The 19167-nt window shown below is 40.0% G+C and overlaps 1 protein-coding gene across 6 annotated transcripts; it reads right to left on the reverse strand.

The window, feature by feature from the left end:
- Positions 1-18147, reverse strand: tie1 (tyrosine kinase with immunoglobulin-like and EGF-like domains 1). 6 transcript variants are annotated; one of them, XM_063891919.1, is made up of 24 exons: positions 17872-18147; positions 16863-17159; positions 16601-16711; positions 16274-16429; positions 15251-15382; positions 12932-13072; positions 12697-12825; positions 11878-12023; positions 11027-11171; positions 10745-10903; positions 10208-10348; positions 8862-9161; positions 8218-8508; positions 7613-7806; positions 7339-7464; positions 7163-7226; positions 6789-6899; positions 4115-4305; positions 3791-3904; positions 3193-3263; positions 2259-2299; positions 2038-2134; positions 1854-1953; positions 1-1027 (listed from the first exon to the last, which is right to left on the reverse strand). In XM_063891919.1, exons 1-24 carry the CDS (start codon positions 17972-17974, stop codon positions 956-958), a joined length of 3432 nt encoding a protein of 1143 aa, XP_063747989.1. In that variant the 5' UTR covers positions 17975-18147; the 3' UTR covers positions 1-955. The 6 variants fall into 6 exon arrangements, with proteins under 6 accessions (XP_063747989.1, XP_063747987.1, XP_063747988.1 ...); XM_063891917.1 differs by having other exon boundaries at positions 6789-6923; XM_063891918.1 differs by having other exon boundaries at positions 7339-7485.
- Between the last annotated feature and the right edge of the window lie 1020 nt (positions 18148-19167).

Below are 19167 nucleotides of genomic sequence, written 5' to 3' on the forward strand. Positions count from 1 at the left end.
TTATTTGTAGTGATGAGTCCAGTCACCACGCAAAACCTTTATTCAAGGGACCAGTTAATGAAAACAAACTGTACATTCTCAAAATTTGGATATATAACATTACATTAGTTATTTTGCATATTGGTCAAGGTAAATTATAATGTTGATAGCTTGTAGGCTGCCTCTGCACCTGCCCTGTATTAGTAGCATTCCCCAAACAACTACAACTTGTTTTGTGGAGCTTTTAAATGCAACACATCTACAATAATGAATTTACTCTGTATCTCCGACTACATTCAATTAGGAGGTTATGATACATATATTTGACCTTTAAAAGAGACAAACTATATAAAGTCGTGGTTACATTCACATGGCAGTGATAGGCACACAGTAAAAAACATACATGGCATAAATGAGTCTGTTTTTAAGTGCTACAATGAATGCATCTTTCATCTTTTTCTTACAGTCTGAGTACTTGAATAGTTCTGAGAACTGTGTTCTATTAATCCCTTCTCCATTTAGAGAAATGGAGGAAAAATAAAGTCCAGCTTCAACACCCCACAGACCCTGTGGTGTTTCAGCAAGGCACATAGCTCCTTATTTGCCGCTTCCCCTCAACAATCAGAGAAAAAGGTCCAGCATTGAAACTTTTGTATCAACAAAAGGTACAATGTTGTGTCTTTTTTTCTAGGACTTGGATGTTGTAACAGGGGTTCAGAATTTCCCGAATGTTTAGTCAAAATCGCATCGCTCCATCCAAGGCCCAGCAACACTCCTCCTCCTCTCCTAATGCCTCTGATACCTTCACACACAGTGTCCTTTCACAGTCCTCCATCTATAACTGGGTGGTTTTGATAGGGCGCTTGGGCCTCCTGTCTCTACGTTGAGCGGCGGGGTGGTGGCAGTATCGCGGCGACCATCCTCGGGACTTCCTCCTAGAGCTACGTGGCATGCTAGGGCCTGGGGGGGCTGGTAGTCAGGCCTCCTCGGCTGTGGCGTCTATCCCAGCGTAGGTGAAGTTTTCAAAGAGAGCCATGTTCACATATGCCTGGATAAGTAGATAGAAGCGTGTCATTAAACATATAACAAACATAATTCAAATTTCAAGCTGTTAGAGGAATGATGGAAATATCTGTTTTTAACTAAAGACTGTATAAAATATGGGAGTAGAGTCTGTGACATGATGATCATCCATATGTTTCTGAAGAGCCATTGTTATGCTCAATGTGGGTGTGTAAGACTACATTTAATAATAAATATTATAAAATTATATTTACAATAAACTTAAAGCCTTACTATTATTAAACAGGTGAATTACATAAAATAATCACTCATTGAAAAGTTTTTATTTGTAGGGAAAATTGATATTGAGACTAAAACCTTGTTTTGGTATGAGGCTGTATATTTAATTTGGCTGCCAAGTTGGGCATTTCAAAATGCAGGGTTTGGCATGCTTTTTGGAGACAGCATCAAGAGGCCATTTAAGAAACTGAAGTATTTTTGTTTCTTTCTGCTTGGTCTTAATACCAAACTCTCATAACTCAATAATTTCACATTTTCAGGCAGAGTGGTAAACACATTTGAATATGTTCAGCTGTAAATACATTTTAGAGAATTTGGTAATTAGGGGAATATCTGATGATGGTTTGATATCACACACTTGGATAGAAACAATATAAAAGGACATTTTGAAATAAATTCCAATCGGAATATATGAACCATATCTGTGTAACATTTGGAACCAAATAGCTATTTTATTTCTAGTTTTCTGATGTGGTTTTAGCAACGGGTTAGCCATCTTGGTGTGATGTTTGAACACAACAGGACATTTTCCTGTTCTTCCCTTCCTGCCGACATTGTGAGTGCTGTTTTACCTTCCTGGCCTCCTGCATCCTGTTGAGCTGGACAGACACTTGAGAGAAGGGGGGTCTCTCATAGGGCCGATCCCTCCAGCACTGCTTCATCAGCTCATATCTGCACAGAGGGAGACATTGGTGAATAGTGTACAACAGAGGAAAGAAAGACAGAATGAGAAGCCACAAAATGATGAACACTTACACCTCATCATCACAGTTTTTGGGTTTCTCCATCCTGTAGCCTTGGGGCAGCTTTTCATAAAGCTCAGCGCAAGTCATCCCACAATATGGTGTGCCACCTGAACCACAAAGACACAAAAGAAGAGAGAAAATGCTTTGTGTTGTTCATGGTGATAGTTGGTCGAGCAATTGTGAGGATTGACACCAATATTTAACTGTCACAGGACCACAGGCTATACATACCTAAGCTCACAATTTCCCAGAGAAGTACACCAAAAGACCACCTGAAAGAGAGAAAATGCAAAGACAGGGACATTAGAAAAAATAGAAAAAAACATGTGAAGAAACAACCAAAAATAATCATTGACTTAATGACACTTCCTTTGTCGATCAAATGTGAGATAAAGTTAAAATGTTGCAAATTAACCAGCATCAGTTCATGCCTGTTATTTACATTAGATTATCACATCATTGTAATCCAGTAAATGCATTATGATGCTAGACATGCTTTTGTAGCATGCACAGTAACATCTCCAAATATGTTTTATTTTTACAATTCATTGAATAAGGAAATCTTCCATTAAAGCGATACTTCAATAAACATGCACAGGCATTTAATCATGACGGTTTCTTTCATGGTGTGTGTCAACAATATGCAACCACCTTCTTTCGTTGCATTTGTATGCAATCAGATAAAGTGTTGTTCTCTCTTTGTCCTTGTTTATTTCTTCTCACTTTGACTCCGACTTCTCCTTTATCTCTCCTTTCCCCTCTAATTCTCTTACTAATGTTTACATTCTTTCTGACCCTACAGCCAGCCTCACACTTCTTCCGTTAGCTGTCCTTCAAGCATTTTCCCCGCTGTGTATAAATAGACTTGAGCTGACGAAGTAACGTCTCTGCTTAGGTGTACCAAAGACTTCCTGGTATTGCTTATCAGTTACACAACACACTGTTATCATTTCAGCAAAGGAATGATTTGTTTACCATCTCAGAAGCCTGCCATGTCACTCAACATGCTACAAAAGCTCTTCATTGCATTTTGCTCTTGCATTTTCAATTAGAGGCATTAAAGTTCCTGTGCAACAAGCATTATTACATTTGCGTTTCGGCCTATTACATTGACAGTAATAGTTTGGTTGTTAGTTGAAAAGATGGGTTGACACTGTACACTCACACATCGCTCTTAGTTGTGTACACGCTGTAGTTCAAAGACTCAATGGCCATCCATCGTACAGGCAGCCTCCCCTGAAATTCAAGCAAGACATTTATGATCAACTTTCCGCTTTGGTGACATATCAACTTGTGATTGTGTTTGATTAGTATACAATGGCGTTTTTTTTTTACTGTGGGACCACAAGTTGAACATGAACAGGTACTAGCCCATGGCCTATCAGGTCAATGTATGGTACCACCCTGCTGTACCAGTACACATTACACTGCAGGCATGATCTCATCACTGCCCTCTATAGGTTGTGTCACATATTAAAAGCTTGATCAATTGACATCAACACATACAAACATTGTATGTAATACCAGTGAATAACTCTCCGTTTGCTAAATTAAAATAATCAAGTATTTTCCACAATGGTATACTATTAAAGTAATAACCATTGTGTAGCAGACAGATTTGCTGGCAGACCAAAACAGATAATTGTGGGGTATATTATGTGGAGCTATCTACTTATTAAGATATCTTGCATTTTGTCTGTGGAATTGATTAGTCTTTTAGATAGCGTTTAAAAAGCGTATTTTTGTATGGTCCCACCACTCACCATTGTCTTCTTGACGTACACTTCCTCTCCGCGGGAAAGGCCAAAATCTGCTATCTTGGCCACGAGGCTGTCCCCAACAAGAACATTCCTGGCTGCCAAATCCCTGTGGATGAACTAGAACCAAGAGAGTGGAGGAGAGGCATGATTTAATTATCAAGCCTTTCATTTAAGTGATCTAATTACTTTGTCAACATCCACTGTCATGGGGCTCATTGAAACATGCCTTTTGTGAGAGACATTCAAAACAGAGGAAGAAAAATGAACTGATCTACACAAATTAATAATACAAGCAGCCACCCAGGTACACGCTGTTTCACCTCCTACCTGTTTGTCACTTAGGTAGTGCATCCCGGTTGCCACGTCTACAGAGAACTGCAGCAGCTGCTGGGAGGTGAGGGTGGAAGCAGTGCCGTGCTCCTTAGCAAAGGCAGGATCTGTCTCCAACACTCGACTCTTCCTCAGGAAGTCCAGTAGGTTACCATAGGGAGCATATTCAATGGCTATGTACAGGTAACCTGGAAGAAAAAACAGAGTAACATGGAAAAGAGGAGTTTACCCTGTGATTTACTTAAAATGTTTCTCTCGTTGTAGTAGTAAATAATGTATTTCAGGAAAATCCAGAGTTAGGCTGCTGCTAGTAAACGTTCCATTATACATGTCTACAAGCTGTTAGCAGACTTTTTGCTCTGAGCTTGGCCTGCCTGCCTGGGAAGAGACCCAGCTGGTGAGGGGCTTGGCATTTAACGGTTCTGTCTTAACACAGAAAAAGGTAAACCAGACCTTTTTTTTGAAAATCTCTAGGAGATCCACCAGATTGTCGAGGTTTTGTTGATAGATGGCAGCCAAAAAACAAAGTTCCTACAGGGCACGACACATTAGTAATTGTTGGAAGGCTTTCATGTGGATTTCACCATGACCACAGACAGTGCCAAAGCAATTAGTTAATGCCATATGTTGAAGTAAAGAATAAAGGGCTGCTGAACAGGCAGATCAAAGAAATGGAACATAATACGATAATGTTCCTTCTCAGCTACAAGATGTTAATCAGGACATGATGTGTTTCATACAGCAGCAAAACAGATAAATTGTGGGACTAATGTTTCATAACTTCCCAACTTCTTTAAACAGGCTAAGGGTATTTATCAATGCTATACTAACAAACACTAACCCTGCCATAAGAAAAATGTCAGTCTGTAAAAATGACTCAGTATTGATCATTTGTTTCTTTTGGTTTTGTCTTTATCCTAATATTCAAGTATCTATCACATATCTTCTATGTGAATTCCCTCCTCCTATCCTGCTGTTCAACAGTTAAATTCAGTGATTACGGAACAGTATTATTTTTTTCTCTGTAAGATGATAAAATGTAACAGCATAAAACAACACCATATATACAGTATTTTCCAACCACTTTCTGTGTTGTAATTAAATAATAAATTACATTTGAATAGCGTCTGCAAATGAAGAAGTAGCACAGGAATAACATGTGCCCATTGCATGTCAAAGGAATATTCCCTGATAGACTGTCTCCCTTCTTGATCTCTTTCCTTCTTTATTTTCCCATATTTATCTCCAGCCTGCTTTCTTCCCCCAACTTTCCCACAACATTCCTTCCTTTAGCTCTTACTTCCTTCCTCTTTTCCTCCATTTTACAATGACCTGTAAAATATGACATTCCATATCACAAATGTAATATGCCTGTTTACCTTTTAAATATGTTTTTCTTATTAAAATCTACAAATTGCAAACTGATAAAAAATAAACTAAAAGTGTTGTTGTGATGGAAACAAATGGCTTAATCACCAAAGACCAAAACTGCGGGAGGGAGAATAAGGACCTGATATTTCAACTATAAATTGTAATGTTCATTCAAAAGTAATAATAAGGTTTAGTGTTCTGCTTTTACAGTATGAATGTTTTTTGTGCTCATATCACTCACAAACAAAAAACAAATGTAAACACAGTAGACTCTGTAGCGTCAGTTTCTACTTAAAAGTGACACTGATGAGCAGACACACTGAATCATTCAGATATTTTGGTTCAAGGCTTACTTGGTTTTGTAATGTCCGTACTGGTGTCATTTGTGAACTAAGCTTCCTCTCTCATATGTTATCAGTTTTGATTAAACAAAATAAGTTTAATTATTCAATCTAGAAGCCATCCGCTCTAGAAATGGAAAACCGATACTCTGTACTAAGAACTGGGGTCAAGGAAACCTTATACCCATACACAGTAGGTTTGTGAGGGAAATCAAACAAATCTGCAAAATGTTTCAGGCAGGCAAAGATTGTTTAGCTTGGAGACATTCTGGTGCTTTCCAGGTACTGATGGCAGAGGATCCGATGGGAGTGAGTGTTTGGATTTAAAGCAGGAAGAGCTTAAGTTCCCTTACAAGACTGCAAACGGGTACTATTACTAGAATTAGGATAAATAGAAGTTGAATATGGTCAGAATTTTGTCTGAAGGACCCTGACTAGTATATCAGCATCAACCCTTCCTTTAAAAAGTCAAAACTTAAATAAATTCATCAGACCCTTTGAATGAAGTCTACACTTTGCTATATTTGACCACAAACAGTCAAGATGTGGCTTTGAATCATCTCCATGTCATGTAAATAACAAATTGTATCTGCTGATAAAGACTGTGTGATAGACACACCACCAAGACAGAGTTAAATGTTCTAATAGTTAAGGGAAATGCTGTATATGATATATAATACAACATTAGTAACACTGTAGCATATAACTTACATAACATACTGTGCATGACACATCAAGCAGACACATTATATTGCTACATATAAACAAGATAATTAAGGTAAGGTAACATTTATAATTTGTTTCCCAACCAACAGCATAAATATTTGTGCTAGAAGACTTATAAACTCTTATCCCTGCCAAAAACCATAATACAAATCAAACACACGGATATTTCCTCCAAAGCCTTACATTGAAAACTCATTGATATCTATAAAAGCCACTAGGTGTTGCTCACTCACCTCTGTTCTCGCAGGCTCCTATCAGGTTGATGATGTTGGGATGCTGGCCTAGTTTACACAGCACCTCCAGCTCCCCTGCAAAGTCTCGGTGGTCATTCTCCGACGCAAACTCTGCAGGCAGATCAGCATGTGCAGCTTCATTAGATAAAGTGCAGGCAAAGCAAATTTAGCCGGGGTCTTTGAAACAAAATGTTCACATTACATTGCATGTAATTTTTGGCCTATGCATGTGTCTGTTTTGTGGTCTGTTTTAACTTAAGCCCACAATCGAATTGCGTTTGTGGATTAATAAAGTTGTATCAAATGTAATTGAATCAGTCAAATAATTCACTGCACTGGACCATATTTGCTGTGTGCCAGTGTTTGTATGTTACCTTTCAGCATCTTGATCGCTGCGCTCATTTTGCTGCCATTCTTCTTGATCATGGCTTTGATGACCTGGTTTTGAGAAAGGTTGTTAGCATGAATATTTAAACCAATGGTGGACAGGACATCCACCAAAAGACAAACGTTTAACATCTTCACAAATAAACATCAAGAGCTTAAATACCTGGCCAAAGTTTCCCTCTCCAATGACGTCTTCAAACTTGATGTCCTCCCACTCCAGGATTGGATAGGTGAGGGGCTCTGGTGTCGGTTTGGGCCTCCGCGTCAGGGTCAGAGTTCCTGAATTAAACTGTAGAATAGTCTCTTCACCCTGGGGGTATAAACTTTCTTAAGCTTGGCAATAAATACACGTTCATTAAAGTTCTTGTTGGATGAAATATGTCATCAACAAGAACCTGAGAAATCCCTCTGCTTTGTAAAAAACTGAAGACCCTTACCGATCCAGACTGGTAGGTGAATGTGCGCCGACGGTTGAGCAGCGTCTTGCGGATGAAGAAAAGAGCCAACAGTGCCAGCAGGATTGTCACACAGGTGACAGTCACCGAGCCCACCACTGCCACCAACAGCTGGTAACCGTCCCCAGGAAGCTTCCCAGCCACACCCTGCGTGGTTGGGGTCAAACTCTGAATACCTTTTTTGTCAGAAGGGAGGAGATGGAAAGGCAGGATAGAAGATGGTGAGAATCCCCAAGTAGGGAGATGGAGATAAATAGGCGTTATGTATACAGTATTATTATCCTGAGTAAATCTCTGTCTTGGTAGGTGGTCTCACCATCTGGGAACAGCTAAATGTTGGCCACAATACAGTTTTGTAGACATTTTCCAGTGGGAGTTACTTTTAGCTTGAAGAAAAATGAACTTTTCTTCAAGAATCTTTTAAAAGTCCTTCATTTACATCATTACATTGGAATATTCAATATTTGATTTTGAAAAGATAAAAAAATCACAGTTTTGCTTTACTATTGTGAACTTTTCTGGTTTGACATTCCATATCCAGGTCCCCAATTGTTTTCAATTAGAGAAATGTGTCACTTCCTACTCACCATCCCCTTGTGTCATTGCCTTGACAATCTTGCTCCACTCTCCCTGCACTTTGGAGCAAGCTCTCACTCTGAACTGGTAGAGCGTGCTGCCGTTGAGTGCTGTCACATCTTTGGCGGTCTTGTTTCCATCATCTGTGTCCACCCATTGGTGAGGGTTCCCCTGGCCTACTGGCTGATATTCTATGGTGTATTTAATGATGCCTCCATTGGGATCTTCAGGAGGCTGCCACCTCACCTGGATGGCTGACATGGACATAGTGTGGGCCTGGACATGGCGTGGGGATGATGGACCTGAGACATAGAAAGAATATCCCAGTTAGGCAAATCAACAGTGATTGTGTAAAGCTATATTCTAAAACAGATTTACTGCCCCTTAAACAGATTTACTGCCCATGTTGGAGTCTTTGGTGCTCTGGGAATGCTAATAACAAAGACGTGGGTTTAACCGCATAACGCACTTGTTGCTCTCATGAATTGCAAACTGAACTGGCTTCTTCCTAAACTTTAACTATCATCTGACCTCATCCTCAAGTGGGCAGGGAGAGAGTCCTCAAGCAAAAGCACAAATCCTACTGCATTGAAAATCCTGCAACATTTCGAAGGAGCGTTCCTTGCAGCTTATTAACATCAGAGTTTCTAGTTACCCTGGCTGTTGATGCGGAAGTAGTAGGGTTTGGAGGGCGGCCCCTGGCTGCCACAGTTGATGAGGCGCACCACCACGGTGTAGTCTTGCTGGTACTGCAGGTTGTGGAACTTTGTGGACAGCACAGTGAGCAGGGTGGTCTCCTCCAGTAGTTTCTCACTGTAGGGTGATGGCCCGAAGAGCTGTACTAAAAAGCCATTGGCTGTGCCAGCAATAATGCCATTGGTAGGCAGGTGCCAGCGTACTGTGGCATTGCGGCCTTCCATAGAGCTGATGTCAATCTCAGGTTGAACTGTGGGCTCTGCAGTAACAGAAAACACAGGATGAGCTGAGGGGACCAACAGCTCATTGTGAATTTCTCTCATTGCATCACTCACAGTTCAGTCAAATTGACCACTGAGGGATGGATAAAGTTTTTGAAGGGAATTGGACCGTAACCTGAGTTTATATTTCTTGGCCGCTGTACAGTCATCAGGACTTTTAGCTCACAGCAAGAAAGATCTAGCTTTAAATATTGGCCCTGGCCCTTTCTAAATTAAACCCATAGATGATGTGGGCTTCCTAAGGCTGCTCTGGTTTCCTCACAAAATCCACAGGCATGCAGTTTGATTGGAGCATCTGTGCATGTCTGTGCCCCAAACACAAATTACATACACGTTTGAAGTAAGTATACAGTTTCCATGAGGGACATTTTAAAGAACAGTCAATATACATACTTAAAACCCTTGTAAAGAGTATCCCAAAACTGAAAGATACTATCACTTCCATGTAAAACAAAATCATTACCTATCTCTTGGTAATTTCTTTATGCAAATGTGTCATGTATACAATTTTGACTGCGTTACCAGTCACTATAACAAAAAGTGTGGTGGTGCAGGAGACTAACATAATGTTGTAACCACTACATCTTTATTCCTAATTATTGTTTTACTCACACACTCTGATAAAATATGCTCTCTCCCTCTGCACCACAATCACAGAGGAATTAAAACACTTGACTCTGTCACTTGAATGAGAGTGACAAGCTTTGTGATTTGACAAAGTTTTGTCCCTTTAGTTGTTTTTTTTCGTTGCAGATAAGTGCGCGGGGATCATTTCAGTCCACTGGTATCTTTCTATATTTGTCCCTTACTTAAGTTATGTGTTCCCTGGGGAAAAGACAGCTGGCTCCTTTAGGCCTGGGAAAAGCAGTGCACTGTAAACTATTAGACCAACCAGACACATGATAATTGTGCTTGCTGAAGTTTTGTGGTACAGAAAATAGACATTTGTTCCCAGGCAAGATTTCCAGATAGATATACTAGTATGTTCAGTAAGTGTGTGATCCCAGTTATCCGTGAGTCTTACCGGGACAGTCCGTTTCCATGATGGCCTCTGGCCCAGGGGCCCCCTCCCCGCATTCCCCAGGACGACTCAGCTGGACACGGACACGGTAGCGTTTTGATGGCTCCAGGTTCATTAGCGTGATGGGCTCTTTATCACTATAAACTGAAAGAAAGTGGACATTAGGAATTACAAAAGGATTTGGTTTTGTGTCAAAGAGTTTGTGTACAACAGTTTTCTTTAAAAATGCATTTCAAAGTATTAAAGGCACAGTGAATACACGTCAAACTAAATAAACATTTTGAAGTGGCAATTGCCAGGGACTCAATTCAACATGATCCACACTCTTAATCTGCATTGCATTACATACGTTTCATGTGCTTTGGCCAGTATTTACACATAGTATTAGTATTATTATTATTGTAGATCTGGGCAAAGAGCAATTATTTGTTTAACGCTGTAACTGGGGTCAATACATTATAATTGGTGGTAAATGTATTGAAAAATACTTTCTGATAATGCTGATTTATGTCACTAAATGGCACTGCAATGATATCTTACCTATGATGGAGGACCAAGAGTCTCCGTTCTCTACAGGCTTGTAGAGGAGTCTGGTGGAGACAATGGGGCCGTCTCCTCTGTGTGATTCAATTGGCATCACCAGCAGCTGCTTACTCCTTTTTTCCAACAGTTTGGGAGCAGTAGTGGGCACAGGGGGCTCTGAGAAGACGTAGCAAAAGATTCTCTTATGAAGTGTATGCAAACAGAAAAAGGTCACAAAAACAAATATTGTCCTCTCTGTTTATTATTTAAAAAGTTACTGTAAATTGATCTCGCACGGACCTTTAATGGTGAGGTTGAACTTGCTGGAGTCCTGGCCACCATTGGTGGACACCCTGCATTCCCACAATCCTCCTTGTTGAGCACTCAGACGAGGGATCTCAAACATGGCTGTACTCTTATTGGAGTCCATGGTAGTGCTGGAAGCCTGAGAGCAAAGCATAACACACCACAATCAATGCAAGTTAAAAAAACACATTTCCATTTCCTTTCCTCACTCGGAGAACTTCCTTTGTTCCTGTGTGAAGTGCTGGTACAATTCTTTATCAGATTATTTATATTATCAAGGAAACAGCACAGAAAGAATAACAGAGGATTTGGACATGTCACCTATAGGCAACTCAAGGTAACTGCTGCACTGTGGAGTGATACAGCCTTATCTCCTCAGCCATTGTGTTGTTGACTTCCTCCAAGCTTGACTCAACCTTGTAATCATGAGCTCAATCTTAAAGGCACAGGACGATTGAACTTTTTTCTTATACTGATTACAATGTTCCCAGAGGTGCTTTATTTATTTGAGTTTACAAGTATTAGTACGCTTAGCAATGTGCTAATTTGCTTTTTAGCTGGATGTTAGAGGAGGACAGTAAGACTGCCCTCATGCTTGTTAAGAACCAGGATGACCTCAGCATAGAGATGAAGAAACAGCTAACATGGCTGTCCCTAATGTAATGAAACATTATTAAAAAATGCGAGAAATACATAATGATAACATGACGGCACCATTGGATCGAGCTCCTCCACCCTGTGGGTCCTTGTATTTATCTCTACCTTGACTTGGCAGATCCAACATGTGTATATACTCATTTGTTATCTTGGCAGGAGTGTTGGAAGCAAATATCTTTTTTGCTTACCTTTAACACAGTGCTGTCCAACTTTCGCAGCTCAATGCTGTCATGGCTGGGCAGGGGGTTGCCTGTTGCTGAACAAAATATCTTTGGACTGGAGTTCAGATTCCACTCTAAGTTACCATCCAGATCCAAAATCTTGGGAGCCCGGTCTGAACATTGAGAGACAGGGAGCAGAGATTTAGAAAAGATAACCTGGATGACAAAGTGAAATTATGTGGATCACTGCAAATAAATGAACTTTTCTTATCAGTAGTGTATTTTAACACTTTTATTTCCCAGAAAAAAAGCCATACCATGTACCACATATTCCAACTATATATTTAAAGATTATGTTTTATATTGTATTTCTGGTTCAAGGAAAAAGGAGTAGGGCACTCTTGACTCCCAAAGATGCAGACACGTTAACCAATAATGGCTAAAAAAATGAGAAAGAAGGAACAGGTGGGTTGCAGGCTCAATAATTAGATACATTTAATAAAAACGTGTAACTACAGTAGACAAGTTGGCTAAATCCTGCTTTTATCAAGGTTCTGTCATAAAATAATGACGTCAGGTTGTCTGATAAAACGACATGTTATCCTTGAGTGTGCGATTGAGTTTGTCAATATTGTGACCAGTCAAATGTTTGTTGTCCTGATAAGGGAGAAGGTGGTTGTATATGTTGAGCAGGATGATACAAACTGAAATATAATTAGAAATGATTGATGATCTTTACAAAGTAAATATACACTATGAAAGCAGTCTATTACATTCCACAGAGAAGGCAGGGCTGAAGGAAGGAATGGAGCAAAAGAGGGAGTGATATGATGTGGCAATACCTACCAGACTTCTCACAGTTCTGTCCTCTCCACCCTGTTGGACACTGGCATCCACTGAAAAGGTTGCAAACTCCTCCATTCTGGCATTTACAGCTCAGGCTGCAGTCTGGTCCATACATGTCATCAGGGCAGGCTGACAGAAAACAGAAAACACACAAAGGATTGAAAACACTTTAATACACCTACATGCTTAGTATTTTAATTAACAATACAGGGACGGAAGGTGATGCAGTTCTCACCTTGCTCACAACGGCTCCCAAACCAGCCACTGGCACAGGAGCAGCCATAAGGGTCAGGTAGGCAGAACCGTAGCCCCTTGCAGTTCAGCTCGGCGCCACATGACTCCTGGCAGTTTCGGCCAAACATTCCTTCTCTGCATGCTGCAAACCATCAGAGAAGGAGAAATTCACAAATGTGTTTATTTGAATTCCTTGAGTTTCTGTATCATTTCTCAACCTGCCTTGCAAAACACCACACAGGACAGAGTAATCCCTCTGCCAATGCAGTCATCAACAACACTTACATTTTAATTTGATAGTTATATTCGATTGCAATACTAAAAAATAGTTTAGGAACAGTAATCACAGCTCAACACATACATGTACAGTGGTATGCAAAAGTTTGGGCACCCCTTAGGAAAACCACTGCATCAGTTTGTCACTTGCTGAGCTTTTGAAGCAGCAACTTCATTTTAACATATGTTATACCTTATGGTAACAGAAACATCTCAGTAGTGAAATAACTTTTATTGGTCAAACAGAAACATGTTTATGTGCATTCAAACAAAAATAGGCATGTGCATAAATTTGGGCACCCCTAAGAAATAATTCCATTAATATTTAGTATTGCCTCCTTTTGCTGCAATAACGGCCTGTAGACGCCTCCTGTAGCCACAGACAAGTCCCTTAAGCCTGGCAGGTGGTATTTTGGCCCATTCTTCCACACAAAACGTCTCCAGTTCAGTCAGGTTTCTTGGCCTCCGTGCATGGACAGCCTTCTTCAAATAAATCCATACATTTTCAATGATGTTAAGGTCTGGGGACTGGGATGGCCATTCCAGAACATTGTACCTGTGCTTCTGCATGAATTCCTTGGTGGATTTTGATCGGTGCTTAGGATCATTGTCCTGCTGAAAAATCCAACCCCGGCGTAGCTTCAACTTTGTGACTGACTCTAGAACATTCTTGTCAAGAATCTCCTGGTACTGTAAGGAATTCATGTGGCCCTCAACTTTAACAAGTTTTCCAGTACCTGTGCTAGCCACACAGCCCCATAACATGATAGATCCTCCACCAAATTTTACAGTGGGCAACAAGTTCTTTTCATTGAATGCAGTGTGTTTTTTTCGCCATGCATACCTGTTCATGTTATGACCAAATAACTCAATCTTGGTCTCATCTGACCACAGTATTTTGTTCCAAAATGCTTCTGGCTTGTCCAGATGTGCTTTTGCATACCTCATGCGACTCTTCTTGTGATTAACACTCAGGAAAGGCTTTTTGCACATCACCCTTCCAATGAGCTCTTCCTGGTGCAAAGTACGCTGGATTGTGGAACGGTGAACAACTACACCATCAGCAGCCAGATGTTGTTGTAGTTCTCTGGAGGTGGTCTGTGGCTTCTCTGTGACCATTTTCACCATCCTTCGCCTGTGCCTTTCCCCTATTTTTGTCGGCCTACCACATCTTTCCTTCACACGGACTGTTCCTGTGGCCTTCCATTTCACAACTACGTTTCTGACTGTGGAGACAGACAGTTTAAACCTGTCAGATAATTTTTTGTACCCTTCTCCTAATTTATAATGTTGGATTATCTTAGCTTTCAGGTCAGTGGAGAGTTGTTTTGAGGTCCCCATCTTGCCACTCCCTAAGAAAGAACCTAGGCCAGGCACAGCCAGCTATTACCTATGTTAAATAGCCTTTTTCATGATTGGTTCCACCTGTCTTTGTAATTGAAGGTCTAATGAGCTAATCAAAGCAATTTTGTGCAGCAACCTGTCAGCTATAAATCCGTACAGGTGTTGAAATGAATGCTATTTATAAGGGTGCCCAAACTTTTGCACATCCCATTTTTTGCATTTTATTTTATTATAATAAAACTATGTAATGCTACCCTAAGAATTTTGGTCTGGAAAACACTAAAACGTCTACATCTTTGTAGGAAAACAAATGTTGTTGCTGTGATCTTCTATTATAAAGGAAAAGCAAATTGTCATGAAATCTCAGAGGGGTGCCCAAACTTTTGCATACCACTGTATATATGGGTAGGAAACCATTAGGGCCAGAATCAAACCAAGACCATTTATAATGTTCACTCTGTGTTTGATGACAGTTTTATATTATTGTTGTGACCTTTGGTTTATGACCAAATGCCCACAAAATAACATCTCCATCAGGTGCAGCTGTACTTTGTGTTTAGTACTTATCAACAAAAGGAGGCATGCTCGCAAGTTAACAACAACAACCCCTGCTAACCATCGTGATGTTAGCGATATCATTACGAACATGAAATGTACACGTAAAACATGTGTATGTGTATACTTATGAGGATGTACAAACCTGTCTCACAGCGGGTCCCCATGAATCCTGGAGGGCACATACAGTCTCCGTCGACATCGTGGCACACTCCACCGTTGAGACACTCCGGACAGTCTTTGTCACAGTACGGACCCCACTTCTTACTTGCACAGTCTACAGAGAAAGATAATGTATGTTATAACACAAAATCTATACATGATGTCTTACCTGGAAATGTTACAGTTAGTTTGAACCTCCGTGTAACATTACAGTTTTGGCTTTCAGTTTTTTAAACCCCAAATATTTGTATGGCTGCTATTGGCAGTTTTGCTTTTGTGTATTTTGTTTTATATTAGGATGAAATCATGTTGTAAATTTCTCAGAAAATGTACAAACTATTACATCTGCTGAAAGAGGAAATTGGGGAATCTCAGAGCAGTGCAGGTGGAGGGTGGAGATGGTGTTGATACTACTGATGTCTCTACAATACAGAGCTACAGGAAATAAAACACACACTGGCTGTCTCACTTAAACACTTGAACGCATGTTCAAGCTCAAGTTCTATCAAGACCATTTTTCCACTGTTTTTGACTGGTGTGGATATAAGAGTGTAATTTGTCAGTTGGGAAAAGATGCTTATCTGCTTTTCTGCTAAGACTTGGATAACAATCAGTAATATCTTATCAAAAAGAGCTAGAGCCAACAGCTGGTTAGCTTAGCTCAGCATATAAACTGAAAAAAGGGACACAGCAAAAATGCATCCGTCCAAAGGAGAACATAAATTGGCCTACTAGAAGCTCTTGAGCTCACTTAATCACATGTGTTTTATCCATACAGAAAACTAGTTGTGGGATCAGCAATGTGTGTTTTATGTTAGTTCTTGAATGTTTATTCGGCAATAGCAGTGATTTCTCCAAGTCTTTCTGTCAGAAATTACTTTTGACTTGTCGGTTTTTATAATTCATTATGAGAAGTGCCTCAAATATCTCTGTGGTGTCATCCTTCTTTTGGTTTTTAATACATATGTGCTATTTCTTTGTTAAATAATTGCATTTATGATCAAACCTCTGACAATGAGTCGCATCCAGGCGCCCTGAAGAGGGCTGTCCCCCACATAGCTGGCACTGTAGATGCCTTGATTGGCAAAAGCTGCGTTCTCCAGAGTGAGTACTGCTGTGCGATTAATCACATCATTCCAGTGAGTCATATAAAAGTAGTTTCCTACATGAAACAAAGAAAAAATATTAATAGCAATAATTCCCATGTCTTAAAAAATACAGTTATATTCCATTCTTAATTCAGATAAGATGTAATCAAAAACCTGTGAATCTACCATCTCTTAAAAGCATCTTACATTTCTGTATCCTTCATGACTTGTATAATCTGGCTTACCGTTGTACTTCCAGGTCACATCTCTCCTTTGGGGGCTGAGTAGCTGCATGCTGAGGTGAACTGTCTCTCCTTTGTTAACAGTCAGTGTAAGGTGAGTTGGGATAAAATTTGCTATAAAGGAACACAGACACACAGTTGTTTTCCAAGCAAATCAAAGACAAAAACGTGATGCTTCAGAAAACTAGAGAGAATAAATTATCTGGAGGTAGTTTGGCTTTGATCAGTAAAACAATCTTGTAGTTTGTATGAAGTCTCAACCCACCTCTGCCAAAGTTATTGATCATTGTGACCGTCTCAAGAGGGGGAACATGCTGATAAGATTCACAGTAGAAGATACCGATATGATCCAGCTCACGGAAATCTCTGGCGACCGCCTCCCTGTTCTTGGGCTTATGCACTCCAAAATTAGGCTTTTTGGGGAAAACAAGGATTTTGTTGTCCCTCTTGATGTCCAGCTCAACCTGGGCAGGGCTGCGCTCTCCATTGATGCAGGAGATGGAGAAGTGACTGACGGTGGGGACCTCTGCTGTGGAGATCATGGTCAAGTCTATCACAGCATCTGCAAGACAGGACACTGCATGTGTTAAAGTGTGACCAGCATTACAGTTTTAAGAGTCATAAGGAGCTTGACTTGATTACCAAATCTACTGTGATTTACAACCTATTCTGCACTCAATATCAATATTTCAAAAGTTCATGCCTGGATTGAATCATCAACCCTTTTTCATACACCTCACACAGTTAATAGCAAACTGTGCTGTAGACCATGTGAATACATGAAGTACAGTACAAAATCTTTATATTTATAATAAAAGTGGCTCTTAGTGTACATAACAACACCTTACACACCTGATAAGGATTAAGAAACTGGCATTATCAGCCCAAAATGTTGGTCCAAAAATAAAAATCTTCCACCAATGTAATTATTTGAGGAGCCAAACCCAGTAGTGTCAGTTTCTCCAGCATTGGTTTTTACTGGTATTTAAGCCCAGATCCCCAGAACAATGGCAGGAAACATGGATGAGCTCCTGTTTTCCCAAAGGGTTCAGACATCCACACTCTACATTCCTAGGGTATTTATGACTAACATAACATAAAGTATTTAAAGCAATGTGACAATAAAATAGTGAATATACAGCTGTAACATGTATCATTCTTAATGGAAATAAAATTTCCCGAAAGTAAAAGCCAACTTCAATATTCAATTTAAGTTAGCTTCGTTTTAGAGCTAACCAAACAGTATACACATTTTTTTTTTAAATCGCACTCACCTGATAAACCAAGAAAGCCAAATAAAAACAACCACATAATCCTCATTGTATGTATAATCCTCATTTGTAGAAGTTTGTCGTTATTAACTGGAAAGTTGTACATCTAATACTGTGACGCTGCGTCACGACGAGTGGTGCACTATTTTACGCATAATTTGGCGAATCACCCAGAGCTCCGGTTCAGGTGTACAATCTCGTGTTAACGACTTCAGCGGTCCCGTATAACTTACAGAGATGGTATCACGGTCCGACCCTCACTAAGACTTGGTGCTTCAGTAAAACTGAGCTTTCTCTGGGAGGGAGAGGAAGGAAGAGCGTCACCAGACAGCGGAGGACTGCTGGCGCTCCAGACCTCCCCAATCCGATTAATGTATTTATGAGTTCCTTTTTGTTCCAATACAATGCCAACCACTCTCCCTTGTCTTTGCATACCATTGGTAATAGCTATGTATTACGGATTCAATTTTAGCAGTGGAATAATAGTTTGTGTTTTACTTTCAATCTTCTGTTTGAGCCTAGCATAGGTCAACGTTATATTCTCTATATTTTTTTAATTATTATTATATAATATTTTAGATCTGTTTCATCTGAAAATATTACACATACCATGTCACAAAATGTAAAGCAACAATGTTTTGTTAATGTCAGAAAGTTATGACGTTCATTTTTGGATAATTACATGGATATAACATACTGTACATCTACTAGAATACATGCTGAATATTGGATACTCAACGACACTCCTTTATATCTCCCCATACTTTACATACATGTGTGTGGCCAAGACCTGCACTCTGCATGCCCCATGTGTCTTCTGGTGCTGACATTGCATTTTATTGCTGCTCTGATTTTCTCTGTAAACATACAGTAGAACACAAAATGCAGCAGCAGCTGGTTATCATGCTTTGCCAAATGCAACAGCTTTGTTCTCTCACTTCAATGGGTTAGTTAATATGCCTGCAGCTTTTATGGTCTCCCCCCTCACTGTTCTAATCAGTCAGACTCAGGAAATGATGAACAATATGCTTGTTGTGTCTATTCTGCCATTTCTGCCCCTATCTTTTAAAAGTTCTGCACTGTCTCCTTTTCAAACCTTTGCTTGGAATAACTGCAAACGCCTTTTCTCATTTTCTCCGGGAAACTGTTGGGCTGATTTGATGTTTTGTTTTTACATTTCCTTGCGGCTTCAGACAATTGACATGAGGTTGACTCAAGTTCTTATTGTTTAAGATATCCTGTTTACGATTTCAGGAGCTCATGGCTTGCTTTGGCCAGCAAGGAATATTCTATTGTATG

Source organism: Eleginops maclovinus, chromosome 9 (assembly GCF_036324505.1).
Source record: "Eleginops maclovinus isolate JMC-PN-2008 ecotype Puerto Natales chromosome 9, JC_Emac_rtc_rv5, whole genome shotgun sequence".
Taxonomy (NCBI): domain Eukaryota; kingdom Metazoa; phylum Chordata; class Actinopteri; order Perciformes; family Eleginopidae; genus Eleginops; species Eleginops maclovinus.

What these genes read in the sequence shown, in the direction of transcription:
- tie1 (XM_063891916.1), bottom strand. Translation starts at nt 17,974, where the DNA reads ATGTACAACTTTCCAGTTAATAACGACAAACTTCTACAAATGAGGATT. An exon ending in CTCTTGGTCCTCCATCATAG is followed by an intron (nt 10,349 to 10,744) that starts GTAAGATATCAT and finishes ACTTTCTTTCAG; the next exon opens with TTTATAGTGATAAAGAGCCC. An exon ending in GGCAATGACACAAGGGGATG is followed by an intron (nt 7,807 to 8,217) that starts GTGAGTAGGAAG and finishes CTGACAAAAAAG; the next exon opens with GTATTCAGAGTTTGACCCCA.